Source organism: Mustela putorius, unplaced genomic scaffold, assembly GCF_011764305.1.
Source record: "Mustela putorius furo isolate JIRA1106 unplaced genomic scaffold, ASM1176430v1.1 tig00000139_pilon_pilon_pilon, whole genome shotgun sequence".
Lineage (NCBI taxonomy): Eukaryota > Metazoa > Chordata > Mammalia > Carnivora > Mustelidae > Mustela > Mustela putorius.
In genome coordinates, this window is record NW_025421293.1 from 8809861 (window position 1) to 8822934 (window position 13074).

At 41.8% G+C, this 13074-nt stretch overlaps 1 protein-coding gene across 1 annotated transcript in view; it reads right to left on the bottom strand.

Moving 5' to 3' along the window:
* Positions 1 to 6669: 6669 nt before the first annotated feature.
* The window catches only part of LOC101681834 (cytochrome P450 3A12-like), a 63566-nt gene continuing 57161 nt past the window's right edge, over positions 6670 to 13074 (bottom strand). The window contains 2 exon segments of the mRNA XM_045075078.1: positions 6670 to 8058; positions 8060 to 8130. Coding sequence (XP_044931013.1) covers positions 8025 to 8058; positions 8060 to 8130 — 105 coding nt within the window. The 3' untranslated portion in view covers positions 6670 to 8024.

The following is a 13074-nucleotide window of genomic DNA, read 5'->3' on the forward strand; positions in this document are numbered from 1 at the left end:
CATAAGAAACTACTGAACTGGTTCAAACCAGACTCTGGAGGGAAAAATGGGATGGAGGTCAGGTGGAACAAGGGACCACTAGTTTTCTTATAGCCATTGTAGTACTGTTCAACTTTACAAAGCATATAAGTTTATACTTTTGATTTTTAAAATAAAATCAAGTTTTAGAAGCCTCAGACCAGGTATGAGCCCCTCCCAACCACCTTTGTGGACAAGTGTTCTTCCTGAGTGCATGCTCTCTACCTCCTGAAGCTGACTTTCCACAGTCCTGAATCTGTCTATACAGGGAAGTGACTTTTTGCCATGGATGGGGGCACATTTGGACCTGATCCAGAGTGGTGCCAAGGAAATGTTTGTGGATATAAGCAAAAGTCAGAACAAGAACCTTCGGCAGACCTTCCAAGCATAGTTGAGGTTCAGATGAACCTCCTGATAGCAGGTGTTGGGAAATCCCCAAATGACAAAAGGATGTGTGGCACTGGTGAAAGTCTGGGTATTCTTCCAATATGTGTTTTACAAACAGCCCCAAGATGTTTTCACTGAAGGCTTTCTGTGTGCTCAGCAGTGTGCTGGGCCTTGAGAAGAAGCCAGTGGGTGGCAAAGTGTGCCCTGGGCCTTACAGGGGACACCAGCTACCTGCCCTGGTTCTACAGAGGGTCCTTGATGGTCTGTAGCTGTGTCCATGGCTCCATAAGGCCTGGGACTTGGCCCTGCTGACCTGGGTCCTTCTTACTGGTCCCCAGCACCCATGTCCATTAGAAACCCAGACCATTTTTATGGTACTCTGGAGTATATACATAACACTTTGTTTTACTAAACCACAAGTTCTTCCTTGAGATGCAGTCAGGATATCAAAGGTCATTTTGTTTCAGAGGACCACCTTTTGAATTTGTGGATGACTGCATATCCAGTTCAGTTAAAGGCGGTCACTATATGCTTGGCTCAAGCCTCTATTTGCAATTTTATATCAATAGAGGTGGCTCCTGGGGTAAACATGTCTATGGGATAATGCCACCAAGAAGCCCTCTTTGTTTGATGTCTAGCGTTAATAATATGCTAATTATGAGGAATCACCGGCAAGTGGGAGAAGGTTTGTCTGGGAATATGGGCATTTCCAAGTGTATCATCCAGTCCAATCATAAGGAAAATGGTGTCATCCATTTTCTCCACGAGTCCATAGTTAACCCTGTGGAGTGGGAGTACATTCTAGCTTTTAAGGAACACTTTTGTCATCCTAGCCACAAAGAACTGGTCAAGGTTGTGGCTGAATTATTGTTGGGGAATCCATTCCATTTTCAAGTACATCAAATAATCATACATCCAAGGCTCCCGTTATTATCTCCACACAATAACAAACATGAAGAGTATCTGTATATGAGCCATTGTGGCTATTTTCCAGAACTTTACCTCAAGCTGTCTAGCTTTGCTAAACAACAAATGTTCAAAGACAATCAGAACTAGAATTTAAAACCCGCAAAGTTGTACTATTGAAACATAACCTTTCTCTATATTCACCCTTATTTCCAGAGATAGCCAAATCAAGACTATAATTCACTTGCATTTAACATTTAAATCCACTTGCATTATACAAACTTGACTGAATTATTTTCATAAGCTCAGCAAGAATAGTGATTGATCATACAGATATAAAATCTGTTCTGATGGAACTTTTCAATAAGGTATCTTGATTGAACTTTCAATAGCCTCTCTAGGGCAGAAGCCAAGCCAAATACTTGCCATCATGTCTGATACCCATACCTGTAGATTTGGGCAAATTCCTCTTCTGGAGTTCCCCAACATATCTGGAGGATGCCACACCTGCCAGGACCTGACATTTTTTACTTACCTGGTAAGGCTGCCAGGAACTCTGGAAACAAGGAATCAGGACAAACTTCTAAGGGGCTTTGTTGGCTCCATAAAGTCAACCTTAGTTCCTTAAAGTTGTCTGGGCACATGTGAGTCTACACATGTCTCTCAACTAATAATCCAAGAAAATCTTGTCTCCTTAGCAGACAGAAAGCAGAATTTTAATCTTATAACAGCATATTTTACCCATTCATTTCAATTTTAGTCCAGTCCACTCTGACCACACAAAATATTCCTTTCCAAAGATTTCCCTTCACAACCTTCTACAGTTTTCTTTTGCATTCATATTTTGTCCAAACTGTTTCTCTCCAAACAACTGCTCTCATTTTAGGACAAAGTTACTTTCTTTCCCCTTCAACAAAAATATATTCCCATTCCTCATACCTTTCTTCTTTTTTTTTTTTTTTTTAAGATTTTATTTGTTTGTCAGAGACAGAGGGAGAGAGAGCGAGCGAGCACAGGCAGACAGAGAGGCAGGCAGAGTCAGAGGGAGAAGCAGGCTCTCTGCCGAGCAAGGAGCCCGATGTGGGACTCGATCCCAGGACCCTGGGATCATGACCTGAGCCGAAGGCAGCTGCTTAACCAACTGAGCCACCCAGGCGTCCCTTCCTCATACCTTTCTTACACATTTCCTATTTCCTACCTACGGAGTTGTTTCCCTTACTTCCATCAGTCTCAATTACATTTATCAGAATTTTAATGCTTAGAAACCTTATTCTTCCAGTGAAAACTCAGTAGCAACCAAATGTGAATTTTTACATTGGAATTCTTAATTTTTAAAATTTGAATTCAATTAGCCAACATATAGTACATCATTAGCTTCAGATGTAGTATTCAATAATTCATCAATTATGTAAAACATCCAGTGGTCATTACATCAAGTGCCCTCTTTAATAGCCATCAAGCAGTTACCCCATCAGCTTACCACCTCCCCTCCAGTAATGCTCAGTTTGTTTCCTACAGATTAAAGTCTTGGGGCGCCTGGGCGCTCAGTGCGTTAAAGCCTCTGCCTTTGGCTCAGGGTCCTGGGATTGTGCCCCACATTGGGCTCTCTGGTCAGCAGGGGGCCTGCTTCCTCCTCTCTCTCCGCCCGCCTATCTGTCTACTTGTGATCGCTGTCAAATAAATAAAATCTTAAAAAAAAAAAGTCTCTCATGGTTTTTCCTCCCCTCTGATGACTTCCCATTCAGTATTCCCTCCCTTCCCCTATGATCCTTTATGCGGTTTCTTATACCACAAATGAATGAAACCATATGATAATTGTCTTTCTGTGATTGACTTATTTCCCTCAGCATAATACCCTCCAGTCTCTCCCTTGTCGATGTAAATGGTAAGTATTCCTCCTTTCTAATGGCTAGGTAATATTCCATTGTGTATATGCACACCTTCTTTATCCATTCATCCGTTGATGGACATCTCAGCTCTTTCCACAGTTTGGCTATTGTGGACATTGCTGCTATGAACACTGGGGTGCAGGTGTCCCTTCATATCACTACATTTATATCTTTGGGGTAAATACCTAGTAGTGCAATTGCTGGGTCATAGGGTAGCTCTACTTTCAACTTCTTGAGGAACCTCCATACTGTCTTCCAGAGTGTCTGTACCAGCTTACATTTCTACCAGCAGTATAAGACGGTTCCCTTTTCTCCACATCGTTGCCAACATCTGTTGTTTTAGCCATTCTGACTGTACACTACAATTCTTTAGATGACAGATTTATGAATCAACTAAACAAAAAGCATGTTTATTGATAGACTCAAATATCCTTGGTTTGTGTGCAGTAAGAAGCTAAAAGCACAAACCTAAGTTCAGTAATCAATGCTTTAATAGCTTACCTTATTTGGAAAAGATTTAGATGGCCAATGAACTCATCCAATTTATCACTCAAGCAAAACTTTAATGTTTCAGGTTACCAAACACTTTGGAAAGTATGGTAAAAATTAACTTGGAAAACATTAAGATGGACAAAACTAACCATCTCGTAAAGTTATCTTTTTGTGAACAAATTGCAATCTTATTTGACCTTGAGTAAACCTTGGTAGAATAAAAGTTTCAACTAGTTTAAATACCAAATTACGTTCCACTTGGGTCCGCTTAGAATGAGTCCACTGAGGGAAAGTCCTGAGAAATTCCTGGAGAACCCGGGGAGAGTGAGGCTCTTCATCAGTGGCCACCAAATGTGTGTGTGTGCCGGGGGAGGCAGGCTCCCCATGTGAGGCCACCAAATGTGGTGTCTAAACAGTGTGCCTGTCTCATTCGGATGGGGGCCCCCCAATTGTGGGGCAATGATTGGGAAGAAGCTGGTGGCACAGTCTTTGAAAGAATTCACCTGAGACAGAACGAAGGAGATAGAAGTTTATTGGTTACACTGCAAGGGCACAGTGGCTGGGGACTGTTTGGGGAAGAGGAGGCATGGTGACCAAGGGTATTTTTCTCTTTTTTGGTAACTGTGCACAGTTGTAAATAGCCCATTGGTAAGTTTGGGTCTATGGATATTTTGAGATGGGTCACCTGATGGGCCTGTCTGTATTCAGCCAGGGGGATGCGATGGGCCCTTTCTACAATCCATCACTCAAGCCTGTTTGCCTAAAAGTGACTTCTATGGTATGTTCTTTCCAGGAGAAAAGGAGAAGCTGGGAAGGCTGTTATGAACTGGAGTCCATTGGAGGAATCCGGGAATTAGAAGTATGGAGGCTTCTCATTGGTGGGGCTCTTTTGAGGCAGAAGGGGTGGTGGGTTGTGGTGACAAGGAGAGCCCTTCTTCCTCCAGCTGGGACAGTAAGGCAGAGCAAGGTCCAAGTCCCTGCGAGGTCAAGTCCATCTCTTCCTGTTGGGTCTGCATAGTAGGGTGCGAGGGCGCCCCCTGCTGACTCCTCCCCGCTTCAACTCAGTGAGGTTCACATTATTCTTTCTTGACAAAGGCACTTCTAGAAGGGGGATGTTTATATCGTTCTTTGGAAAATTCCTGAAGAACATCAGCCGAGACATCAATACCTTCATTGTTAAACTTCCATGAAAGATGTCTGCAATTACTTTCTCGAGTGGCAGATTGAAGCTGCACTTGCCTAAGTTGGAGCCCAAATGTCCAAATGAACATGGCCTCCTGAGGACTGAGGATAACAATGCTATGAAAGTAATAGCTGACATTGATTATGTACTCACTGCGTGTTCCGTGTTTTGGGTCCTAAACAACTCACACACATCGCCTGGTTTAATCATCATGTCAGATAGGCACTGGCATCAATCCTATATTTTAACTGTCGGAGGCACCAAGTCCTGAGGAGTGAGGTATTAATTAGGTAATTTGTTCAAGGTCCCTGTACTGGAGGGTGGCCCAAGCCCTGTGGGCCCAGCCATGCAAAAGGGACACCTTTACCTCTTCCACCCAAAGCCACTGATTGGTCCAAATTCAGTCCTGGACTGAGCTGGCATTCAAAGCCCAGGAGCTCCGGTCTTAGAGCTCCCCATCTCTCATCACTGTGTGGTCCTGCCTTGTTGCATTAAATAATACGAGCCAGACTAAGGTAGGGATGTAGAGAGCTGTGTAGGCTTCTTCTGTGACCCTCTTCTCCGGAGAACAATCACAAGCTTCCAGAAGAGTCTCTTCCAAGAACTCTGCTCCTGACCCATCTCAGCGTAAATTGCTGACCTTATGTTTCAGAATCTCCTCTCATTCCTACAAAGACATTCTCCCTCAAAGTTAGGAAGTGGACGCTGACACATTACTGCCGAGTAACCATCAGAGCCTGTTTCCCTAGTGTCCCCACAATGTCCTTTATAGCAGAAGGACTTCACTTGGTCACTGCTTTTACATTTCACCTACCTTTAGTCTCTTTACTTCAGCTTGGAACACTTACTTCATCTAAGTTAAGGCTTTTGTTAAAGAACAGAATTCCAGCAATCAAGTTGAAGCTGTAATTGGCTTTATTAAGGGATTCATGAACTGGCACCATCCCACCTGGCAAGTAGGTAGTTGCTCCCAGGAGAAGTGTACAAAATGCAGGGTTTTCTAGGGAGGAGAGTGGGGCAAGAAGTGCACAGAGGGAAAAGAAAGGATTGTTTCTGGTCAAGACACCTTCCTTCTGGCGGATGGACTTCCAGCGTTTCTATCCTGAAGATGATTCACCAGTGGCCATCAGGAAATTTCAGATGGACTGTTAAAATGTCACCTTCCTGGAATAGGTTGAAACTCATTAGTCTTGGTTTGCTTTGAGGTGGGGCCGGCGGGGGCGGGGGGCAAGTGCCTTCAATCTGGGCTTATTTTTTCTTTTTTTAAAATCACTTTCACCACAGGGGCATTTAGTCCATTAACATTCAGGGTAACTATTGAGAGATATGAATTTAGTGCCATTGTATTGCCTGTAAGGTGACTGTTACTGTATATGGTCTCTGTTCCTTTCTGATCTACCACTTGAGGCTCTCTCTTTGCTTAGAGGACCCCTTTCAATATTTCCTGTAGAGCTGGTTTGGTGTTTGCAAATTCTTTCAGTTTTTGTTTGTCCTGGAAGCTTTTAATCTCTCCTTCTATTTTCAATGATAGCCTAGCTGGATATAGTATTCTTGGCTGCATGTTTTTCTCGTTTAGTGCTCTGAAAATATCATGCCAGCTCTTCCTGGCCTGCCAGGTCTCTGTGGATAAGTCAGCTGCCAATCTAATATTTTTACCATTGTATGTTACAGACTTCTTTTCCCGGGCTGCTTTCAGGATTTTCTCTTTGTCACTGAGACTTATAAATTTTACTATTAGGTGACGGGGTGTGGGCCTATTCTTAATAAAAATAAAAATTATAAAAGAAAAAAAAATCACTTTCAGGGCCTTGATTTTATTGAAGATTATACACTAGTTATAGATTAAGAGTAGATATTCTTTTGTTTGGTTTTGTCTGATTTTTTTTGAGAATTTCTTGCAGGTTTGTCTCCCTGGTAAGAATATGCCAGAGGTGATGTTGAGGTCTTCTTACGCCTTCCCATTGTGGGCTCTTGACAGACCACCCCTATGTGTGGACATCTTTCTTACCTAGCTCGGGCTCCCACACCCATGCCAGGCTCCTTCTTCAGGTGAATACCCTTCGTACCCTACTTAGTTTCTGATTTTTCTGATTTGGAGTCAGTGTGACTCCCTTCTCAGCCCCTGACCCCAAATATGGAGCTGCCTGCCTGGCTGTGCCCCACCTATGGCTTTAGGACTGAATTATCTAGGAAGGGAGGCAAAGGAAGAGAAGAGAGGAGAAGGGAAAGTAGGGGTGGGGTGGGGAAGGAACAGAAGACTCCTGTGCAGCTCCTGATACCAGCCAAAATGGACAAATGCTTTTAGCCTTTCTGTCCAATGCACTGGCCAATCAACCATCCCTGATTTGATGTTCATTGTGTCAGGACAGTTGGGAGCTGAGGCGGAAACACAAAGAGAAAGCATGTTCCCTGCCTACCAGAAAAGTAGGGCACATGAGATGAAAACATGAAATCAAAAGGAATCATATAATACTAAGTGCTTCAGTCGAAAGTTACAAAAAACATGTGCTCCATGACCTGTAGAATTCGATTGTGAATAGACTTTCTGACCAATGGGCAAAGTCACAGTGGCTTAACTCTCACTTAATACATCACATTGGAGTTATGAATGAGCTCCACCCACCCAGCAACTGTGATGGTCAAAACATTCAGTCACTGGCTCTCACTCATTGGTCTATGGATTCTCCCTTAATGTACACAAAGGCATTGGTTAGTATTTTTGTTAAGAGTTGTTGACTGACTGGATCAGTGTTAATATTTAATGTAGAATATTCAAAATAAGACATGTGATATAAATGTCATTACCACAGTCACCCCAGTAATTCTTGTCTCCATTAAAGTTTGTTGATAAAATTGTTGAGGAACTTTTATTCTTGATCAACGGTCAGGAGAACAGATGGTACTAACTGGGGGTAGTCTGTGTGAACCAGACAGGCCGAGTCTACATCTCTGGCACTTTTTAGTGACTTCTTTTACTCTTCACAATAAATGCTCCACACAGACACTGGAGAAAGCTAAATGAATGTACAGAATCCCTAGTCATCTGTCACGGGCAGTACATGAAGGCCATCTTCATTTCTGGGTTTTACTCACAAAGTAAACTGAAGTCTCTGGTGGTCCGGGATCTTGAAGAACAAAGGGGGAAGTCCTTAGGGAAAGTCAGGCTTTGTTGACACGCCAATCTCTTGGCTCTACCTTGAGAACAATGGGTTTTTCCAGTTTAACAGCCCCTTGAGTGCTCCTTTCCAGGCGAATCTACAACAGTTAGACAAGCATATGAGAACCAGGAATGTAGCCTTACTGACAACAAAGCCAAAGGAGACAAGAAACATGAAGGACAATAATGCTTTTCAAACACATAAATACTACTATTAGACTCATATGTCTGGGATCTTACTCCTACTCTGTAAGCTGTCGAGACTGGGGGGCAGGAGGATACATCCATCATTCATTCAGCAAATATCCACTGAGCACTTACTCTGTACCAGGCTGGGGATCAAATTTTGTTGGGTTTGTGGTCCTTTTGCTTTAATTTTAAGTAAAAGGAATAAATGTTTACATTTTAAACCAGATTCTTAGGCATCGTGTCAAAGCATTTTCAGAAGCAATACAGAGTATACTTTGTGTATGTTCAAGCTTGCAAAGTAAACCCGAGTGGGTCTTACACATGTTAATGTGTGGCCATCGTCCCTGCTAAAGATCCTGTCACCTCTCCCAGTGGAACCATCCATTCTTGATGGAAGGAGTTCTTCGTGAAGCATGATGGTTGTTCTCTACCATCTCCTGGCTCCAGAATCTAAGGCAAATGGTGAGCTGCTGAAGACCCTACAGTGTTCTGAGTGAACCTTTAGCCCCATTCTCTCCCAGTGACTATCCAAAAGTGTGGGGGAGCCACAAGCAGAGTCACCTTCTAAAGTCGGTTGACTGCAGGGTATGCAAATGCCTTGGAAGGTGAGAACTGCCAGCCCGTGGGTGAGCAGGAGCTTTCAGGGAGTGTCTGCCCCAGCCCGGGTGTGCCAGAGCCCCGCTTCCTCTCAGGGCTTAGACCCTTGTTTGTAGTCAGTCACTGCTATGCAGCTGCCCCAAAGCCACAAATAAAATGGAGACCAGTTCCGTCTTCCTCCTCTTCTCTGAGCAAGTCTAATAAAGGGAAGAGCTGTATAATAAATGCACAAGTCCTAAAAGTAGGCCGTACTGTACAGCCTTGCTTGAGATGAATCAGTGGCAACAATTCTTTCTGTTTTCCAGATCCTTCTAAAAACGTAACTTGTTATTTTTAAATTTTAAATGGCATGCTTGTATTTCCCCTGCAGAAAGACAGACAAGACACACACACACACACCCCAAGCCTATACACAAATGTCATTTGTTAAATTATTAAAATGAAAATTCTTTACAATTTGCATCCCAGGGCTCTCCATCAACTTCAAATCGCTTGTGAACTTTACTGGGTGACTATAAGCCACTAGTGGGAGTTTAAGAAAGGAATTAAATGAGATGCTAGTGTTAAAGATGCTCTTAGGTCCAAAGAAAACATAGAACGGAGTGGCTGGATTAATGACCAAGCGTTCAGCTTGGGGACTCTGCTGATGACAGTGGCCTGAAGTGTCTTATAACAGAGCAGAGGAGGCATTGGGATCTGGTGCATGGGGGAAGAGCGTGCTAAGCCTTCACAGAACTCGGACTGGGTTGGAAAGGGGAACACAGCCTGACTGGAGCCCGGCTTGCAGAAGGTGGGGCCAAGCACCCAGGACGGCCTGGATCATGGGAGTCCGTCACATCTGGAAGACACGCTTCACACCATGGATTCTCAACCTTGTGTCCTCATGAGAATCCATGGAGGCACTTTAAAAGGCACTTTAAAAGCCACACTCTGGGTGAGCTATGTTAGAAAAATCTCAGATGACCTGGGCATCAGGACTTTTATTGATTTTTTAAAACTCTTCTTATTTAAATCCCAGTTAGTTAATGTTGTATAATATGAGATTCAGGTATACAACACAGTGATGCAACACTTCCGTACATTGCCCTGTGTTCATCACAAGTGTACGTACTCCTTAATCTCCATCACCCACTTCACCCTTCCTCTCACCCCCTCCTCTCTGGTAACCATCAGATTGTTCTCTATCATCAAGAGTCTGTTTCTTGGTTTGCCACTCTCTCTTTTTCTTCCTCTTTGTTTTGTTTCTTAAATTCCATATATGAGTGAAATCATACATTTGTCTTTCTCTGACTTATTTTATTTAGCGTAATACTCTCTAGCTCTATCCATGTTGTTGCAAATGACAAAACTTCATTCTTTTTTTTTTTTTTTAAGGCCGAGTAACATTCCATTGTATCCATACGCTACACCTTCCTTGTTCATTCATCAGTCAGTGGACATTTGGGTTCTTTCCATAATTTGGCTAGTGTAGATAATGTTGCGAGTAACATCAGAGTGTACGTATCCCTTTGAATTTGTATTTTTGTATCTTTCGGTAAATACCTAGTAGTACAATGGTAGGGTAGTACTATTTTTTTTTGGTACCAAATTTTAATTTACATTGTAATTAATTAACATATAGTGTAATACTGGTTTCTGGAGTAGAATTTAGTGATTAGTCACTTACATATAACTTCCAGAGCTCATCACAAGAAGTCCCCTCCTTCATACCTATCATGGTAGTCATATTTTTAACTTTTTGAGGAACCTCAATACTGTTTTCCAGAGTGGCAGCACCTGTTCGCTTTCTCATGACCAGTGCAAGAGGGTTCTCCTTTCTCTGCACCCTCACCAACACCTGTTGTTTCTTATGTTGTTGATTTTAGCCATTCTGACAGGGGTGTGGTGACATCTCATTGCAGTTTTGATTGGTATTTCCCTGAAGATGAGTGATGTTAAGTATCTTTTCCTGTGTATGTTCACTATCTGTATGCCTTCTTTGGGAAAATGTCTATTCCTGTCTTTTGCCCATTTTTTAACCTGGATTATTTATGTTTTGTTTTTTATTATGTTCAATTAGCCAACATATAGTTAAGTACATCGTTAGTGTTTGGTGTAGTGTTCAACGATTCATTAGTTGCGTATAATAACCACCGCTCATCACCACATGTGCCCTCCTTAATTATTTTCAGGGTGTTCACTTTTATAAGTTCTTTTATCTTTTGATATCAGCCCTTTATCAGATATGTGATTTGTAAATGTCTTCTCCCATTCTGTAGATTGCCTTTAGTTCTGTTATTTCCTTCATTGTTCAGAACCTTTTGATTTTGATGAAGTCCCAGTAGTATTTTTGTTTGTTTTCTTTTTTTTAAAATTTATTTTTTATTTATTTTCAGCGTAACAGTATTCATTATTTTTGCACCACACCCAGTGCTCCATGCAATCCGTGCCCTCTATAATACTCACCACCTGGTACCCCGACCTCCCTCCCCCTGCCCCTCAAACCCCTCAGATTGTTTTTCAGAGTCCATAGTCTCTTGTGGTTCACCTCCCCTTCCAATTTCCCCCAACTCCCTTCTCCTCTCTATCTCCTCATGTCCTCCATGCTATTTGTTATGCTCCACAAATAAGTGAAACCATATGATAATTGATTCTCTCTGCTTGACTTATTTCACTCAGCATAATCTCTTCCAGTCCCGTCCATGTTGCTACAAAAGTTGGGTATTCGTCCTTTCTGATGGAGGCATAATACTCCATAGTGTATATGGACCACATCTTCCTTATCCATTCGTCCGTTGAAGGGCATCTTGGTTCTTGCCACAGTTTGGCGACTGTGGTCATTGCTGCTATAAACATTGGGGTACAGATGGCCCTTCTTTTCACTACATCTGTATCTTTGGTGTAAATCCCCCGTAGTGCAATGGCAGGGTCATAGGGAAGTTCTATTTTTAATTTTTGAGGAATCTCTTTTCTTGTTTTTGTTTTTGATATTGTCTCCTCTGCCTCAGGAGATGTATGTAGAAAGAAGTTGCTGTGGATGATGTCAAAGAGATATCTGACCATATTCTCCTGTAGGACTTTTTATGGTGTCAGGTCTCATATTTAGATCTTAAATCCATTTTTGAATTTATTTTTGTGTATTGTGTAAGAATGCAGCCCAGTTTCATTCTTTTGCATGTTGCTGTCTGGTTTAATAAACAACATTTGTGGAACACACTGTCTTTTCCCCATTGCTATTCTTCCCTGTTTTGTCAAAGATTCTCTGACCATATAGTTGTGCGTTTATTTCTGGGCTTTCAAATCTGTTTCACTCACCTGTGTGTCTTTTTTTGTGCTACTGTCATTTTGTTTTGATCATTATAGCTCTGTAATACAACCTGATGTCTGGAATTGTGATGCCTCCAACTTTGCTCTTCTTTTCAAGGTTGCTTTGGCTGTTTGGATTCTTTTGGGTTCCTTTCAAATGTTAGGATTATTTCTTCCAGATTCGTGGAAAAGTGCCATTGATATTTGAAACACATTGCATTAAACATGTACATTGCCTTGGGTAGTATGGACATTTTAACAATATTTGTTCTTCCAATCCAAGAGCATGGAAGGTCTTCCCATTTCTTTGTGCCTCTTCAATTTCTTTCATCTCTGTTTTATAGTTTTCAGAGCATAGGTCTTTTACTTCTTTGGTTAGGCTTATTCCTAGACATCTTAATTTTTGGTGCAATTTTAAATGGGATTGATTCCTTAATTTCTCTTTCTGTTGCTACCTTCTTGATATATAGAAATGCAACAAATTCCTGGCATTGATTTTGTATCCTGCAATTTTACTGAATTCATTGATCAGTTCTAGCAGCTTTTTAGTGGAGGCTTTGGGTTTTCTATATAGAGTATCATGTCATCTGCATGTAGTGAGAGTTCAACTTCTTCCTTGCTCACTTGGAAGCATTTTATTTGTGTTGTCTGACTGCTGTGGCTAGGACTTCCAGTATTATGTTAAACAACAGTGATGTCTGTGGACGTCTGTCTTGTTCCTGACCATAGAGGAAAAACTCTCCATTTTTCCCTATTGAGGATGATATTAGCTGTGGGTTTTTCATATGTGGCCTTTTTATGTTGAGGTATGTTCCCTCAAAATGTGTCTTGTTGAGGACTTTTATCATGAATGGTTGTTGTACTTTGTCAAATACTTGAAATGATATCTTTCCTATCCTTTCTTTTATTAATGTGGTGTATCCACATTGATTGATTTTCAAATACTGAATTGCCCTTGCAAGCCAGGAATA